This window comes from Quercus robur, chromosome 12 (genome assembly GCF_932294415.1).
Source record: "Quercus robur chromosome 12, dhQueRobu3.1, whole genome shotgun sequence".
In the NCBI taxonomy this organism is placed as follows: Eukaryota; Viridiplantae; Streptophyta; class Magnoliopsida; order Fagales; family Fagaceae; genus Quercus; species Quercus robur.
The window spans coordinates 20,544,240-20,561,530 of NC_065545.1; the positions used below are offsets into that span (position 1 = coordinate 20,544,240).

Here is a 17,291-nt window from a genome sequence, read left to right on the forward strand (position 1 = left end):
AACTGTGACTCACAAAAATCACTTTGCGTGGGTGTGGGCTGAGAGAAGTATTGAAGATTTTTGGTGAAATTAAGAGAAATTACCTGTGAAGATCAAGATGAAGAAGTGCGTGGGTGTGGGCTATGTGGCTAAATGTGAGGGGGAAAGTAGAGAAAGAGAAAAAAGAAATGGTATGTTTTGGAATGAGAGTGGACGAATTCTAGAAGCTTAATCTTCTGGTGTGTTCTGGTGAAGAAGAAAAGTATAAAGAAAAGTCAAAAGTGAAGATAGGGAGAAGTAAAGAATACGTGTGTAGAGGAGAGAAAAAGATGAAAAAAGAGAAAAAAAGATGAAAAAAATATATATATAAATAAATGTGTGGATGAAAGAAAAAGAGATAAAAGAGAAAAATAAAATTAAAAATTAAAAATTAAAACTAAAAAATGCTACTATAATATTTTCACAATAAATCTTAATTGGTAGGTTGTTACTAGCTAATACTAGTGAAAAAAAAAAATTTAAGTGGTGTGTTCAAATTAAAATCAGTAACAACTTACCACGTATGATTTGTTGTGAAAATATTGTAAAAATATTTTTACAACAAGTTTTAATTAACAATATTTTTACAACAAATTTTAGCTAACAATAAATTATTATTGTTGTTGTTGTTGTTGTTGTTGTTATTATTATCATTAAGTAGTTTTTTTTTTTTTTTTTTTTTGAGTAAGTATTATTAAGTAGTTGATTTAAGTATGAAATAAATCCCCTTATACATACATTGTCATTTTTGGTAATTTACAACTCAAACCATCATTTTTATACGTTTTAGCCAAACACTCAACTTTTTCAAAAAACACTTTTTAACAGTTTTTACCAAACACTCAACTTTTTAAAAAAACTCAATTTCATACAGCATTTTTTGAAAACTCCACTTTTTCAAAAAGCCCAGTTTCAAAAAGCTGAACCAAACTCACCCTTACAAGTTACACCAACATCTGTACTAAAGGAAAACAAAAGAACACATTCAGTGACTACTATGAAGCAACAAAGGAAGAATATACAAAAAAACACTTAAAGTTGTCTTTCAATTTATTTGAAATATTGATTAAGTAGTTCTTTAAATTTGTGTTTCATACATTTTATGGATAATTGGGGATGTTAAAGATTTAATTCTTCATTTTATTTTAAACTTATGTTTGATTTCTATTTTTCATTACATAAATTAATATTTCATATCAAGGATAGAAATCTATAAGACTGAAATGATAATGTACAATCAAAGAAGAAAAGAAAAAGAATAGTTTACGTTTTTATACACAATAGCTTCCCTGTGCATTGTACAGATTAACAACTAGTTATGATTATTATTATTATTATTAATAAGAGGGAGGGAGGACTTGAACCCTAAATATTTCTATTAAAAACACTAAAAGATACCAACTAGTGAATCTAATTATCAAGACATTCATGAATCTGGACAGTCGTTGGAAACCTGAAATTCAATTCAAAAATCACTTTCATAAAAGCAGCCCTCCCTAAATTTTGTGCTTTTTGACCTGAAAGAGCAATTTTTTTCCCTATGAAACACCTCAATCAGCGTTTTCTTAAAGTCAAAAAATATTAATAAAATAACAACACTGTTTAGCAATTAGTTTGTTTCTCCCAAAAAAAAAAAAAGTCTTACTAGAGAGACACTTAATCTTAATGGAATTGATTAGAAAAAAAGTTACTTATTTACTGAAAGTATTGTTGAAAAAACAAAACAAAAAGGCTAGCTTTATTTGGGCTTGCCAAACACACATTTAACTAACAATCTATAAAATTGCTTATAGCAATGGTTGAGAAAATCTCACAGTATTTTGCAAAAATTCGGGGATACCTGTTGCCATAGGAATTCTTTCATCAGCCTGCTATGGCAATGTATTTATGAATGAACAAATGTTTGCTGGTAAACAACCGAACCTTCGATGATATTGACCAAACAATAGACCATTTAATCGTAAATGAAAGCCAGTTTTTCTTTATAGAAAAACTCAGTTCAATTGACAAGAAAAGGAAAGAAAATAGACAAAAAAATTGCTTTCCTGAAATTTAGAGATTGAGGTATATACAAAGACCCTATAGGTTTATTTCTACCAACATTAGCTATACATAATTCATATAAAAAGTATGTACTGCCAGAGGCTGTAACATTAAGGCCACCGATTACAAGACAAGCTGAAAAATTGGTAACTAACTATATTGCCTATATTAACTTCTGAAATTCCAATTGCTCTTTCTTTCCTGACTTCTATTGTAATATGTTGGAACTTTTTTCTTGCATTTTTCCCCGTGCATACCAAGATTTATGTTCTCTTACCTTCATGACATCTCTAAGTTATGTTCCTGATGGCAAGAAGAATGTTCACCTACCCGGCCTTGCCATCATGGCTTTCCCTGAGTTTTCAATAAGGGGTGTGTTAGAAGTCATCATCATCAAAGGAAATTAAATGGGAGGCTGCTCCAATGCAATCCAACCAAACTTCCCTTTCCGAAAATCACTCAGAATACGGAATGCTGCTTGATGAATATCACCGTTGAACAAGTGAATTGCAAGCTTCTGAACAAATCTGCATTCAAAAGAATTTGTAGGAATAATTTTAATTTGAAATTTTGTTGGAATCTAAGGGTGATTATACATCCTGAAACAAGGTTCTCATATATCTAAACTAGTACAGGATAGATGTTTATCTACTGTACCCCAACCAAAGCTCATATTTCATTTTTGGCATACTTGGTAGTCCTTCGCGGGCTGTCTGTATAAGCATATCATTTGCAAAGTTCTTATCCCCATCTCCCAACCCCAATTTTCCCCCACCTCACTTCTCAAAGTATTTTTAAGGGAAAAATGAACACACGCACACATTGCAAGTCCAAGTGAGAACAGAAATCACCAAGCTGAGACATACATTTTACCGCATTGACCATCCACATCAATCTTGTAGCGGCTCTGAAGAGCTTTGATACCTGTAATAAGCAGAAAACTGAGAATTACAACAGGCTATTTGCAATGAGAAAAATAAATCTTGAATTGGATTCATCATGTTACTACAAGAATTGAATAAACATCAATTGAAGTTTGAGCATAAGCTGTAACATCTAGAGGAATATGCAAAATGAAGATTTAGACCAAGCTATTACTAAGAATGATGCAATTTCTTGTTATGTGTCTCTCCAGTCTTCACTTACCAATGACTACAAGATCTCAAGTCATGGTATCAAGGACACTACTTGTCAATCATCTTGATATCAAGCTCCTAAACTTGGACACTATATGAAAGCAGCATCAGGCTATGGAATTTATATATATATATATATATATATATAAGTTCAGGCTATGAAAATTTAAAAACAACATGAACCCATCGTATCTCAACCACAACACCCCCCCCCCCCCCCCCCCCCCCCCAAACCCAACAAAAAAAAAAGGAAGAGAAAACAGCATACAGGTTAATAGGAGCACATTCTTACACAGTTTTAAAAGCTTTGTATCCTTTTAGCATGTGATTACTAAAGCAACTTGACAGCATTTTGCACCAATTATCCGTTTACTCTCTCTCCATCTTCCTACAGGTCTCGAAATTTCATACAGTGAACAAATTGATCTAGTCCGAAGGACAGGATCACAAGTCAAAACTACTGAAGTAATCAAATCCCAAGAGCCCCACACCCCAACCATGATTTAGATCTTCCTTCTTAGATTAATACGTAATTCATCGCTCAATAACTCAAAAAAATTAGTGATTTGAAAAGCCTCTAGACTTATAACACTGAGTCCACTTTGCTCATCTGCAATATTGTTCCCTTTGAGCCGGGATAACACCAGAGCCAAACTTGAACTTTTAGAAATTATATTTCCTAAAAAGCTTAGATTGTTTCTTTACATCCCAACAAAAGGCAGCACAAGGAATTGAATAGTATCCACCAGTTAAGCAATGTTTTGCTGATTGCAACTTATTTACATGTGCAACCAGAAACCTAACCTTATTCAACAAGTATCCTTAACAATCAAGAGAGAGCAGATTCAGTCAATGGATGGACACAATGCTTACCAACTGATGGAATCCTTGTCAATATCTGTACAAGAATTGCAGCAACATCAGCAACATCATAGGATCTCTCTCCGATGTCATCACATATAGCGAGCTTTATAGCTGCTGTCTGATCACTAATCCGCATTGGAATTATTCCAGGAGAATCTAGTAACTCAAGGTCACTCCCAAAACGAACCCACCTTTTGATATGAACACAAAAGATAAGTTATAAATGAAAGGACATAGTGAAAGAGCAAGAGCCAGAATTTCTGCTCCACATTGATGTCAATGGATGACAAACAGAACATACTCTTTGTAAACATTTTTAGAGAGTGCAGTATTTCCAGAAGTCTTCAGTTTTGAAAATTTGACTATTTAGGTTAATTGGCTTCAAGCTTTGGTGATTTTCAGAATTTCAAGTCTCCATTATATTACCAAGCCAATCTAAACTCTTAAGATTCTCTCTCTTATTTTCTTTCCCCTTTTTTGGGGGTGGGGTGGGGTGGGGGGGGGGGGGGGGGGGGGGGGGATTGTTTGACATCCTTGCCATTTTAATGTTTCACCAAATTCCAAGCTTATCCTTTATTTCAATACATTTGAATCTCTTGATCCTTCTAGGAGTGCAATCAATGCAAGAATTATGACTTTAAACCTAGCACTGAAAGCTTCTTCCATTTCTCCCATACCACCAATCTCATATCTACCAATATATAAAAATGAAAAAGATGAAAATATATACTTCAATACTCTTGTAACACCCGGTCTAGGAGCTGCTGGACACATTCGCCGCTTCAGCAAACGGTTGATTAAAGAAGATTTTCCAACATTTGGATATCCAACTATACCAGCTCGAACCTGTTCAATGATAATGTAATTCTTGTTCAAACTTAAGAATCACTTTTTTGAGCATAATATGTGAAAAGTTATCAATTTTATGAAGAAAAGGACAATTCAATTTGCATTAATACTCATTTGTTTCTTATCCAAAGATTAGAGAGAGAAAGAGAGATAGATAAGTGAGAAAAAAGAATATCTTAGAAAAATAACCATCTGCAACCATCTTGAAAGTTCTCTTCAAAGTACATACATGAACCAACAACTTTCTAAAAACTTCAAATACTAATTAAAAATTGTTCAAAAGTTTAATTTCAGCAACTTCTAAAGATTATCTCAAGGACTAATTGGAAAATAATATTCTGCTCCAAAAATCAACTAAGTTTGGTTTTTCTTATGGAGAATAAACTGTCTAGTAAGTAGGCAGATAAAAATTACTCTATGCAAAAATGCGCTTCAAATTTTTCAACAGGACAAGACAAATGTATGACAATAAAGTCGCAGGTAAGTAAGAGACTGAAAAGAAAGTAAATAAACAAGGTTTCACATTGGTTTTCACTTGATGTGAGGAACCCACCGGACGTGAAAGTAGCCCTTTAGTTCTGCGTTTGACATTTACATCTGCGGCTAATACCTTCGCTAACCGCCCTAGCTTCATAGTTCCCTGTACTTGTCACATAAGAATAATTATACTCTGTTTGATGTCCAGACTAAGGAAATTTGAAAGAGGATCCTTTGTTTAGGTACCATTCCAAGTTGCCCATTGGAAAAGACAACCTTTTTTCCCTGCCTTGCAAAATAAGTTGCCCAAGCATTCCGGTCTGCCGTGGATATCATGTCTTCTCTATTCAAAACCAAAATTCTTTTCTTATTGCCAAGCCATGAATCCATCTGCTCAAGAACAAGTAATAGGCAGGATGAGACCTATGATTTTTGTTTCAACTCTTCCATCCAAAGATAGTTATTCCATTGCAGCTAGGAAGCATAAAACTTTTAACAGTTGTAGGTAACAATAAACATTAATGCACAAATTAAAGAAGTAATCAACCTCATTTAAATTATGCATACACATGAATATCTTGTTCCAACCAGGCAACATTTAGAAAAAAGAAAAGTCTTAGATCTCAAGTATAAAGAGAAAAGAGAAGACATTATGAACAAAACTACAACAATTTTCAGATGAAGTAGTACACATTATACATATATAGCATGTTATAAATGGTTCACATTACATTAAAGGAGCAAAAATCCATTACAAAACTCTAACCTGAGGATGACTTGTGGACATGGGAATTCTTGCATCCCTTATCTCTATCACGACATCCATTAACTTCAGCTGCTCTTTAAGCTCCTTTTCTGTTTTTGCAATATGACCAGGATACCACTGTCCAGTTGCCAGCACCCAATAAGCATATTGAACTAGAAAGCATCAATCCCAATTATTGGAATCTAATCCAAAACCACCTTGAATATTCAATCGGGATAGACCTCCCCTTATTCATACCTGAACAGGACGCAGTGCCTTCGTCCAGTAATAAAGATCGGCATCAAGATCAACCCAATCGCTCTCGATTTGGGAGCCATCTAATGTGCTATTGGGATTGCCATTCCCATTCTCATACCAACTGGGAGTTTTCCCACCAACAATCTGTAATATTTTCATCCACAATTCTGTTAACCCATTCAATCTACATGTAGAGGATATACAGGTAGTGCCAGACTAAAAAATCTCAGCCTACAATTCATAGTATTCTATATCAAGAATTCAACATGTCCTTCCTCAAAAAAATAATAAAAAAAATAAAATTCAACATGTATTTACTTAAGCTCCATATGAAAATATTTGAATGGGAAAAAAAATCAAGATGTAGCAGCAAATTCAAACTCATCACCCATTTGCAGAAAGCAACTCAATTCTAACAAAAACTAAACAAAACCCACACAAAAATCAAAACTTTGATAGGTTGCTGTGAAAACGCAATGAAAAAAAAAAAAAAATCATTTTTTACATTATCAGCTAAAAAGAAATTGTGAATACCGAACACCCTCCACTCAAATATTCGTAATTCCCATACCCCAAACCCCACATAAAAGAAAAGACTAAAGTTCTATTTTCCTACATATTGTTCAGTTTTCTAAGCAATTAAACAAGAACAGCAATGAAAATTGTTTTCATATAACAAGAGGGGTTTGGTAATTGACATGCCTGGATGGTGGGTGGTGGGGATGAGAGAGAAGCTGTGGCAGAGAGAGTCGTTGAAGATAACTTGGGTTTGGTTCTTGGGCATTGAAGAAAGTTTCCTAGGAGTTGAGAGTTTGGCAGCCATAGACCTGAGAGCTGAACTGCCATTAGCTACTGCAGTGGTGGTAACACTAGTCTGTGCAAGTCTTTGTCGTTCAGATAAACCCAATGGAAGTTATGAATTGCAATCAAGGATTTTTAGTTTTTTTGCCCCCCATAAATGAATGAATGATACTAAATAGACATTTATCCGCAATGGTTTTAAAAATAAAAACAATTGGACTTTTTTTTCCTTTTTCTGGCATGGATACACTACACTCACGACTCGTACGCTTGGAAGGGATGTATGGGTTATGTTAATTAAGGGCAGTAAACCTAAATGTGGTTGGATTCGTTTTCACATTACCTACCCTGATTTAAAATTTAACATTTTATTCACTTGTGTTTAGTTCTATTTGGTTTTTGTTACCTACCTCAGTTAAAAACATGGATAAATAAGCCTTTTTGTTTATATTTTATGTCTCTCTTCTCCAAAAACATAAAAATAACAAAAATATACAAAGAAAAGGGATTTTGAAAAGAAACTAAATAAATAGAGCTGGTATCAATTTTCATATGCTTCATCCCATCGTCTCTCTCTCTCTCTCTCTCTCTCTCTCTCTCTCTCTCTCTCTCTCTCTCTGATTTCTCTTTCCCATCTCTTCTCTCTCTCTTTGTGGCATTGAGGAGACTAATTGAGCATCACAGCGAAAACCTAGCTAATCCAACGTTATGGGGGCCAGTCAGATGAAAACCCAGCAACACCCAGAGTTGAGGAGGCCAATCGAATTGCACCATTTCGTAGGGTTTTTTTTTTTTTTTTTTTTTTTTGGGTTTTGGGTATGATCTGATTTTGGTGGTGTTGTGGCTTTTGGCTTGTGGCTTGGTATGGGGGGATTAGTGGTGGTGGTGGGTTCTGATGGTGGTTGCATTGGCTGTAGATGAACAAGAGAGAGAGGGACAACAAAGAGATGATGAGATTTGTTGTGTGGTGTAACAATCTAAAAAAGAATTTGGGGGTTTTGAATGCAATAAGTAATTGAAGTTGGGATTAGGTTTTGATTTTTGATTTCGTGTTTATAATGTCTGGGAAAGAACAATGGGCTGAAAATGTTGAAAGTTTCAAATTTGCACTTAAAAGATTAACAAGATTGACTCTACTAGAAACAGCCAAAAGCCAAAATTGATGAACCAATGAATGGAGATGGATTTCGTTCAATACCAACAGCTATGTGGTTCAACATCCTTTCCAATTATGTTTTGAATTTCTGTCATTTTCTCCTACAAATGAATTGTAACTTCAAGTGTTTTTAAAAACATTGTGTCATTTTTTTAAGCATTCTTTCCCAATTCTTTTTCTTTTTTTTTTTTTTGCAACATCTCCAAACAATAAATTCAACTTCCCAGCCCAAGCTCTTTCGAATGATTTGATTGGTAATTGTTTGGAATTTTATTTATAATGTTCATTTATGTTTTTTGAAAAAATCCAAACCCTAACCTTTCGATTCATGTTATGTTATGTTTTGGTAGTAAAAATTGTTTTTTAACAAAAAAGCCAAAGGTGAATAACAGAAAACAAACGAAATTAAACACAATTGAGCAAAGTGATAAATTTTAAACCACAGATAAGTAAAATGAAAACGGGCCAAACAAGTGAGTTTAATGCCTGAAGGCATTGGTTTAGAAAATGTTTTTTAAAATTTTTTAATGAAAAGAGGCAATTTTCTTTTTATGCAACTTTTTATATTTCTCATAAAAATAGTATTAGAAGTTTCCTAAAATAAAAAATTAATAAATGTTCTAAAAATACCCATTATCATGACTAAAAAAAATCAATAAGGGAACAACATAGTGTAAAATAAATGGAAAATGGTATGGTTACAATTTTTTTTTTTGAAAAAAATGTAATGAATAGTTATTGATAAGTAAAAAAAATTATGAAATAAGATGAGAATGAATCAAAATTTGCTATAACAATATTTTGTAAAAATATTATAAAATAGTTTGTAACAGTAACATCACTCATAATAAATAAAAAAGACTCCATAATAAATAACAATGTCCTGTGTATGAGTTTAAGGCTGTAACTCTTTTAACTATATACCGTATTGTAACTCTTTCAAAAATCCTCTTCCCTCTCTGCCATGTGTGTGTGACCGTAGCAATATGCCTTTTGGTGAAAAACAAAAATCCACGAAGCTTTTCCATGGGCTGATCCGGGCTTTTTGTGTTTGGGTTGAGATGGCAATGGACTGGCTTTTGATGGCAGTGCGTTGCTGGGTTTGAGAAATAACGGTGCTCATTAACATGAAACTGACCGTTTGGGCTGAGATGGATAAATTTGGAATGAAGAAAACTAAATAGTAAATACAAAAAAAAAAAAAAAACAAAAACAAAACAAAACAAAAACAAAACAAAACAAAAACAAACTTGAACCATTATTAACTAATCAACCCTGCTTTTCATAAGATGAAATATGATCAATTCAACAGCTAAAATGATCAGAATTGAGTGAAATTTATCAGGACATATTATGATACAAAACATGGCAAATTCTAGTTCTACAAAAAGAAAAGACAGCCTGTGCCTACAATTTTACAATACTATTGTTTATCTCTTGCTCTTCAGTTACTGCCTACCATGCTCTCCCATGAATCTAATGGAGTATAAGCCTAACAATGTTGGCATACAAGAAAGTGACTACTTCAAGATGAGTGGCTTCAAAAAAATGACAATACATGAGATATTACACTACAAAAAATTTACTCCTGCTTGCTCAATTACCAAAGATCTTTCTGTACATCATTTGTCTTCCACCTTGATTATTAGTCAAAAGACTAAAACTTGAGCTGAACCATCTATAATTGCTGCAAGTCAGCTTGAATAGGCTTTGTAAGTATATTAGTGAAGAATTTGTGTATCTCTGGTACAATGCACTTGATCAGTTGAGAGTACCTACATATTTGCATCAAAAGATTTTACACATTTTAATAATTTAATTTGAAATAAGCAGACTTATATAGGTAAACCTAGTCATTTAACTCCAGTCAAAAACTCAAAATTCTACTTATTTTGAGAAACAAATTTTAACCTCATAAACATTCATTTCCCTGGTCCAAACCCAAAGATAAAAATATAAACCAAGCAGCCTTGCTTCATAATAGAAACACTACTCAAAAAGTATAGAGACATAGAAATTCGGCCATATACAGCATACCATGGTTTGGCACTCAATTTGTCAAACTGCTCCAAAATAAACAGTATGCATGCTTTCCTTAATGACATAGCATTAAAGGCTTCTGATAACTCGTACATTAGGGAAACATTTTCCACACAAATATCCTTCAAAAGATCATGAGAAGCCATCAGATGAACTGGTAATACAGAAATGAAAAGTCAGTTATTGAACTAATTCCATAACCAACCTGAGCAATAGCATACTCGCAGAGATGCTTAAGACCATCCAAAAGGTACTGATCAGCAGCTCTGAGGAGATCCTGTGCAATATCCAGACTGACTTCTACTGATCCTGTGTATATGAATCTAAAAGCACAAGAAAGATTAGAAAGTATTAGCACATAGTAGGGTCCATTTACTTCCATTCGTAGTAATGTGGAGGTAACTATTGCAACAAGAGGGAACAAGCCAAGCAATAACAGGATAACATTGCAGCCTTTACTGTAAATGGTAATAATTACAGGAAACAAGTAGAATATAAAAACAGGTAAAATAGAACCCAAACTCGCACCTCATCATCAACTCAAACACGTCCCATCTAATATTTGGAATCTGTATGTCCTTAGCATCCCTCTCCTGCAAGACATAGTTTTAAGATTTTATTACACAATAAATAACCCCCAGGGCCATTTAATCCTTTCTGCTACAGAAAAGACAACTTTAACCGGACTATATTTGATAGGCAAAAATGTAAGACACAAATCAGATGGGCCAGCTTGACATACTAATTGATGAGCTAGCTTATCAGCATTAAGCTTTTGTTATTGTTTCTAATGAAAATTTGAACTCATAAGTTCTTTAAAGTCATGTTTAAGAGAAAAGCTAGCGACTGAACAAAGAGGTAATGATATCATCAAATTATAATGGACACAAACAGAGAACTTTAATTTAAACCAGTACTCACTCTGTAACCACCATCAAACATTGCACGGAAAGCATCCGAAGAAGCAAGCAGACAAATTCTGTGAGCATAGAACCGTTTACCTGATAAAAGAAAGGAGTATACAAAAGTATAGCAAGTTATGCTAATTGAAATTCATAACTCACCAGCTGGCATGAACATAAGCAAATCATTGTTCTCAATAAACTAGTAGAAACATATGCAAGAAAATTTTCTAACCTTCAACTAAGAAGGTGACATCAGAAAGCGTAGGATTGTTCACATATTGTTCACCCAAATACACCTGCAACAAGAAATTAAAAAAGACAAGAACCAAAAAGAAAAAATTAAATGTAGTTATTCTGAATGTTAGTGAAGAAAACTATTTACACTCAAACACCAAAAATCATAACTTTCAATACAGTTTTAAAGAGGAACCATTATTCAAATGGTGTTAGATTTTTAAGAAAAACAAATGATATTCATAGGAAGAATAGATCCACCCAACACAGCCTTCCCTTTCTTTTTTCATTTTTCTTTTTTGTTGAGGGAGGGGGGACTGGGGGAGAGAGAAAGTGATGGAAGTGGGGTGTAGTAAATTGCATTAAGTCAGAAAAGAGGAATCTAACCTCTTATTCAAACCTCAAATACATGGGAGATGCTCATGTCCTACTTTAAATAAGGCAGGCAGTATACTAGAAGTCACCCAATGATTATATATTCACAACTATCAAAATTAATGAGGTTGTTCAAGCACATGAAGAACCCTACTTTGTCACGCCCCCAAGTCCTAACAGATTCAAACTAAAGATTATGCAATAATAGGCATGTTAACCAATAAGTCATCAAGGAAATAACCTGTGGATTCGGTGATGGAGGAGCAGCATCTACAGGAGAGAGTGAAGTTGCCTTGGTAGCCAACTTGTACAGGGCCCCTGAACCATCTTGTTTCTGCTTCAGGCTTGTAGACTGTAAAAGCTCAAGCAGCAACTCTAAACCTGCAGAAAAAATGTATGTGCAGCAAGAAGTTAGCACTTGAAAATCCCATAAGAATAGGACCAGTGAAGTAAACCTGAATGCCAAAAATAACACAATGCTTGAAAATATGTGAAACATTATTACCATTGCTATCAATAAAAATAGCTTTTCGATCATCGGGTGCACAAAGATGAGCAAGAGCCAAGGCAACCTGTATTTGAACTGCCTTTTCTGAAACCCGCATCAGATATAGCAAATGGTTTAGTACCTGTAAAGCATAATAGGAATTGGTACACAGGTCACACAAAATATGTTTATACAATTAATACTATTATCGAGTAAGACCTTAACTAGATAAACATAAGGCTAAAATGATTCAAGCCAAAAAGACAGTATGATAAAAGAGAACTCACACGACCATGAATCTTCTCCTCTAATCTTTTGAATGTCTTTGCCACACAATCTTTAGTTGGCTGCAAGCATCAAATATCAATTATAAGACAGGAACAAGACAATCAAGAGGATATGAGAGAGAAATCAGTCTTAGTATAAGACAAAGCCACAAAGAAAAAAAGTAATTCCTAGAAATAGTTGCTATAAATTAAATTTAGATTTCTTTAAAAGAAAGCATACTTGAACAGTAAATTCTCCTTCTTGAAGTTTCTGAACACCGCCAACCTTGATAAGATCTACAACATTATCCTTCGGAAGAAGCTTAAAATTAGTTAATAGTATTTACCAGCATCAGATGATTGACAAGGGACAGATTGTTCAAGAAAATTTAAATTAAACAATAAACCAATAAGCTCTACCTCATTATCTGCAAGACCATATATAGCAAATGCAGAATTATGCTGCAAAGCTCCATTTCTTGAGTCAATAAGTTTGAGTAGAGGCACTATACCTCCACTATGAGCAATGCCAGCTTGGTTGTGCTTGTCCTAAAATCAAAATTATTTTATCAGGCCAGGGAAATATACATCCCTTGCATAATATGCAACCAAGTATCAAAAAATAATAATATTGATAATTGCACAAGTGAAAAGGAAAGACGCTAACCTGTGCCAACCTCCCTAGTGCAAAAGCTGACATCTCTCTAAGCTGTGCATCTGGGGACTTAAGCATCTCAATTAAAGGCTGGACAGCACCCCTCTGAACAATGTGCACCTGCATGAACATCCATATAACAGTTAATAACCAAATAATAGAATATATCTCCAGAAGAGGATTCAGAATATGGAAGCAGTAGATTCTAAACAAAGATGCAAAATTTTTAATCCACCTTAGTATCAGAATCGGCCCCAGCAAATTGACCAAGTAACAGAGCCGCTTCTCTTTGGCTCTCCGGACAAGAGGAACTGTCATCAAAGTGACAAACTTAATGGTGACCTTTAGTTTTAATGACTAAATAAACTGACCCAGTAATAACATCATAACGTGTGCATCAGCAAACAGGTTTTTTTTTTTCCCCCCCTTAGAAAATAGGAAAGATTCAACAAGCAAATATCATGTAGTTACTACAAACAAGTTATAGCTCTAAAAATTAACAAAACTACCTGAAATCAGCTAATCCCCTAAGCAAAAGCGAATTTGACTAGACCAAAAGAAGGCAACATTCAGAGATTAGTATTACCTAAGCAATCTGATAACAGGTTGTAAAGCTCCAGCAAGGAGAACTTCTTTTTTAATTTTTGGGGATGAGTGGACCAGATTACCTATTACACCAACCTGAAAAATTCCAGAAAAGTCAAAGATTGCTCAAAATATGGTAGCAAATCCCAAAGATACACAGAATGAAATAGGATATTATGGATAGGTGCCAACCGCTTCATAATGTATAGTGGCATCTTCAGACCAGAGCATTAGTATAAGGGTTGGTAGAGCATTACATTCTACAATCTGCAAATTTGCAATTCATATCAATAGCTGTACTAGGAGAAGGATAAAAAGTAATGTGTCGTAGAGAAAAATCCATCTACCTGAGTTTTGTTTTCATCATTTTTAAAAGCAAGGGTACGCAGGGCCCCTGCAGCTGCTCTTTGTACCTTTGCATCAGTGGAGTCGAGCAGTTCAACAAGAGGAGGAATGCCACCTTCAAACCTGACATGTACAGTCAACTATATCACAAAGACAATAGAAGAAAAAGGAGATTCAGCAGCAAGCAAGGAAACAAGAATACCTGACAAAGGTTTTAATAACACTATTCTCATGAGCAAGGTTAGTTATTGCATCAGCAGCTCTCCTAATAACACCATTGACCGCTCGGGGGTTACAACCATTCTTGTTTCTCTTTAACAAATCCACAAGATGGGGTACAGCTCCAGCATCAACAATGAGCTGTTGATGCTCTGGCTGTTTGAGGCAAATAAAGACAGAATACAAATGAGTTAAATATTACCATGAGCTAAAACATGAGCAGTGAATTTAAACCAAAACAATGTCCATAAAGAGGCAGAAATATACATGTTGAAACTACAGCCGTGTTTAATTATGATGTGCAACTAACCCAACCAACAAAAGGAAAATATTTCCTAGTTAATTCTATGTACATTACCATACTAATGATAATTCTCCACTTGCACACTGGTTTCCTCTTTATAAGTACAAACATACCATTAAATGCTAAATTACCAAATAAGGCATATAAGATGCGACAGACTATTTAATAATTTGGCATGTTGCCAGCCCGGGTAAACATATAGAGAAACTAGTCTTATCAGCAGAACCATTATCATACAATTGCCAATCTCTTACATAAATAAACAGTGTGATTCCTTGAATTTTCCCTAGCAATTAGCTATCAGGACATGGTTACAACATCTACTATTAGAAAACTCACAAAGAGATCAACACAACCTAATTTACAGTTGATAAGAATCACAATTCCAAAACAGTTCCACAACAAACAGACAAAAATCACAAAAATAAGACAATCAACACAACAAAAGATTAATATCAAAAAAATTAATGTCACAAGACAAGAACTTATTCAAATTGTAATTCACCCAAAAAGCATAAACTAAAAGGCAATAAACTCTAATTACTTTGACAGCAAGAAGTCCAAGTGCAAAAGCGCTTCCTTTCTCCACCTCATGCTCATACAGCCTCAGATCACTGTCACCCTCTCTTACATCTGCTGGCACCTGGAGATGCTTCACTAAAGCCGGAACCGCACCAGACTCCACTATTATATCCACAATATCCTCTGCACACACAAATAAACCACCAAAAACCCTTAAATCCCAAAAAAACCTCAACAACAACCATAAATCCAATATATCACATAACCAAACTTATCAGTTATCAACAAGAACAAACCAAAATCATTATTCTTCATAACTTACTCAATTATTACACACAAATGTACTACCAAAGAAATCATCAATAGTTTCTCCAAAAAAAAAAAACCATCAATAAAACTACATAAATTCAAGGAATCACATAAAACCAAAGAGATTACACATAAATTCTTCTTCTCTTTGCTTGATGTATGATTTCAATAATTAACATAAATTCAATAAATCACAAATACAGAATAAAAAATAAATAAAAATAACAAATTAGCAAGTATTTGAAAACTCGACCTCATAAAACCGCTAATTTAACTCTTTGAATCACCATTTCCTGTCTAATCCAGTCATAACATACACAAAATACATACATATCTACAAACAATATGCATGTAAAATTCAAGAAATTATATGAATTCAATAAATCATAAACCAAGAGATCACATATATACGGTATATTTGACGACTCCACGTCATGAACCGAGTAATTTAACTCTCCGAACCACCATTTATGGCTAATCTAGCCATAACACACACACGAAAACATCGTTACGCATACACATACTTATAAAAACTCTATATCAATCTGATGCGACGAAAACGGTACCGTTTTTGGCGAGTTCGGCGATGGAAGCGGCGGCGCTCTTGGCAGCAGCGCGGTCGGCTTCGGAGGAAGAGAGAGCGGAGTTGAGAACACTGATCTGAGCGAGAATATCAGGGACGAGATCACGATCAGAGGCATCGCGTGGCTCGGAAGCGAAAACCTTGCGATCGTCTTCGCTTCGGTCTTCGAATTCCGGCTCGAGCTTCCGCTTCAAGCTTCGCTTCGCGGTGGTGACTTTGCTCAGAACCATGGTGGAGTGAGAGAGAGAGAGAGAGAGAGAGAGAGAGAGGGTAGTTTGGGAAGAAATGGGAAATGTGGTGGTTATTTGGGAGAGAAAGTGAGATATGTGAGTGTGAGGGATTTTATAGTGGGAAACCAATTCTAGTTTTGGTGATAAATAAGAGCGCCCGCGCTATCGTACGCTCCCGCGCTTGGGAATTTTATGAATTCCTAATTTCCGCGTTCTCTGAATTTTTTAAAGTTCAACTTTTTTTCTTTTTTTGCAACAATACCATAATATTTATTTTATATTACCCTAAAAATAAATAAATAAACCTAAATTATATCTATATTTTGGAAAAAAAAAATATATATATATATATATATAGTTTATGTTCTATTAAATATGTAAATTATGGTTTTCAAAAAACAAAAGTAATATTAGTTTCAAATACTAATTTGTGCGTATTATGAATTCAACAATATCATTTTTTGAATTCTTAAAATATAAAAAATAAAATAAAAAACATTTCCGTCTTTAAATTTTAGAAATGTTATTCTTTTATCCATCAGTACAATTCTATTATAATTTTTGTCAGTACTTTATATTTAATAAAATACATATTTCACTTCTCAACAAAAAATAATAAAATACATATTTTATGAACTAAAATATAACATAGACCATATTTTAGAGACAAAAAATATATCATCGAGATCATATTTTGTTTGTTGTTAATAGTTTAGAGTTTTTGAACTCAACTAAAAATCTCACAAGAAACCATGTTTTGGAAGAGCAAGAAGCAAACTATTTTTTTTATTTTTTTCACTCATCTGTCAAAGTTGAATGTTGTGTTGTATGGCCTTCATCACATTCACATGTGGGCTCATCTGGCTTCTCAAATTTAAAGGCTAT

General features: G+C 34.1%; 2 protein-coding genes across 2 annotated transcripts; both read right to left on the bottom strand.

Moving 5' to 3' along the window:
- Window positions 1-2,043: 2,043 nt before the first annotated feature.
- On the bottom strand, window positions 2,044-7,401 carry LOC126709074 (DAR GTPase 3, chloroplastic). Its single transcript, XM_050409154.1, has 9 exons — window positions 7,093-7,401; window positions 6,391-6,534; window positions 6,154-6,270; window positions 5,634-5,777; window positions 5,464-5,550; window positions 4,792-4,907; window positions 4,071-4,252; window positions 2,928-2,985; window positions 2,044-2,588 (listed from the first exon to the last, which is right to left on the bottom strand). The coding sequence occupies exons 1-9, from the start codon at window positions 7,234-7,236 to the stop codon at window positions 2,465-2,467; spliced, it is 1,116 nt and encodes a 371-aa protein (XP_050265111.1). The 5' UTR covers window positions 7,237-7,401; the 3' UTR covers window positions 2,044-2,464.
- A 2,264-nt stretch (window positions 7,402-9,665) lies between these two features.
- On the bottom strand, window positions 9,666-16,495 carry LOC126709635 (ARM REPEAT PROTEIN INTERACTING WITH ABF2-like). The gene is made up of 19 exons (XM_050409943.1): window positions 16,160-16,495; window positions 15,307-15,467; window positions 14,442-14,614; window positions 14,242-14,362; window positions 14,087-14,161; window positions 13,896-13,990; window positions 13,545-13,620; window positions 13,322-13,429; window positions 13,075-13,203; window positions 12,896-12,964; window positions 12,676-12,735; window positions 12,407-12,530; window positions 12,143-12,282; window positions 11,525-11,588; window positions 11,309-11,388; window positions 10,916-10,980; window positions 10,593-10,710; window positions 10,385-10,509; window positions 9,666-10,122 (listed from the first exon to the last, which is right to left on the bottom strand). Exons 1-19 carry the CDS (start codon window positions 16,404-16,406, stop codon window positions 10,026-10,028), a joined length of 2,127 nt encoding a protein of 708 aa, XP_050265900.1. The 5' UTR covers window positions 16,407-16,495; the 3' UTR covers window positions 9,666-10,025.
- Between the last annotated feature and the right edge of the window lie 796 nt (window positions 16,496-17,291).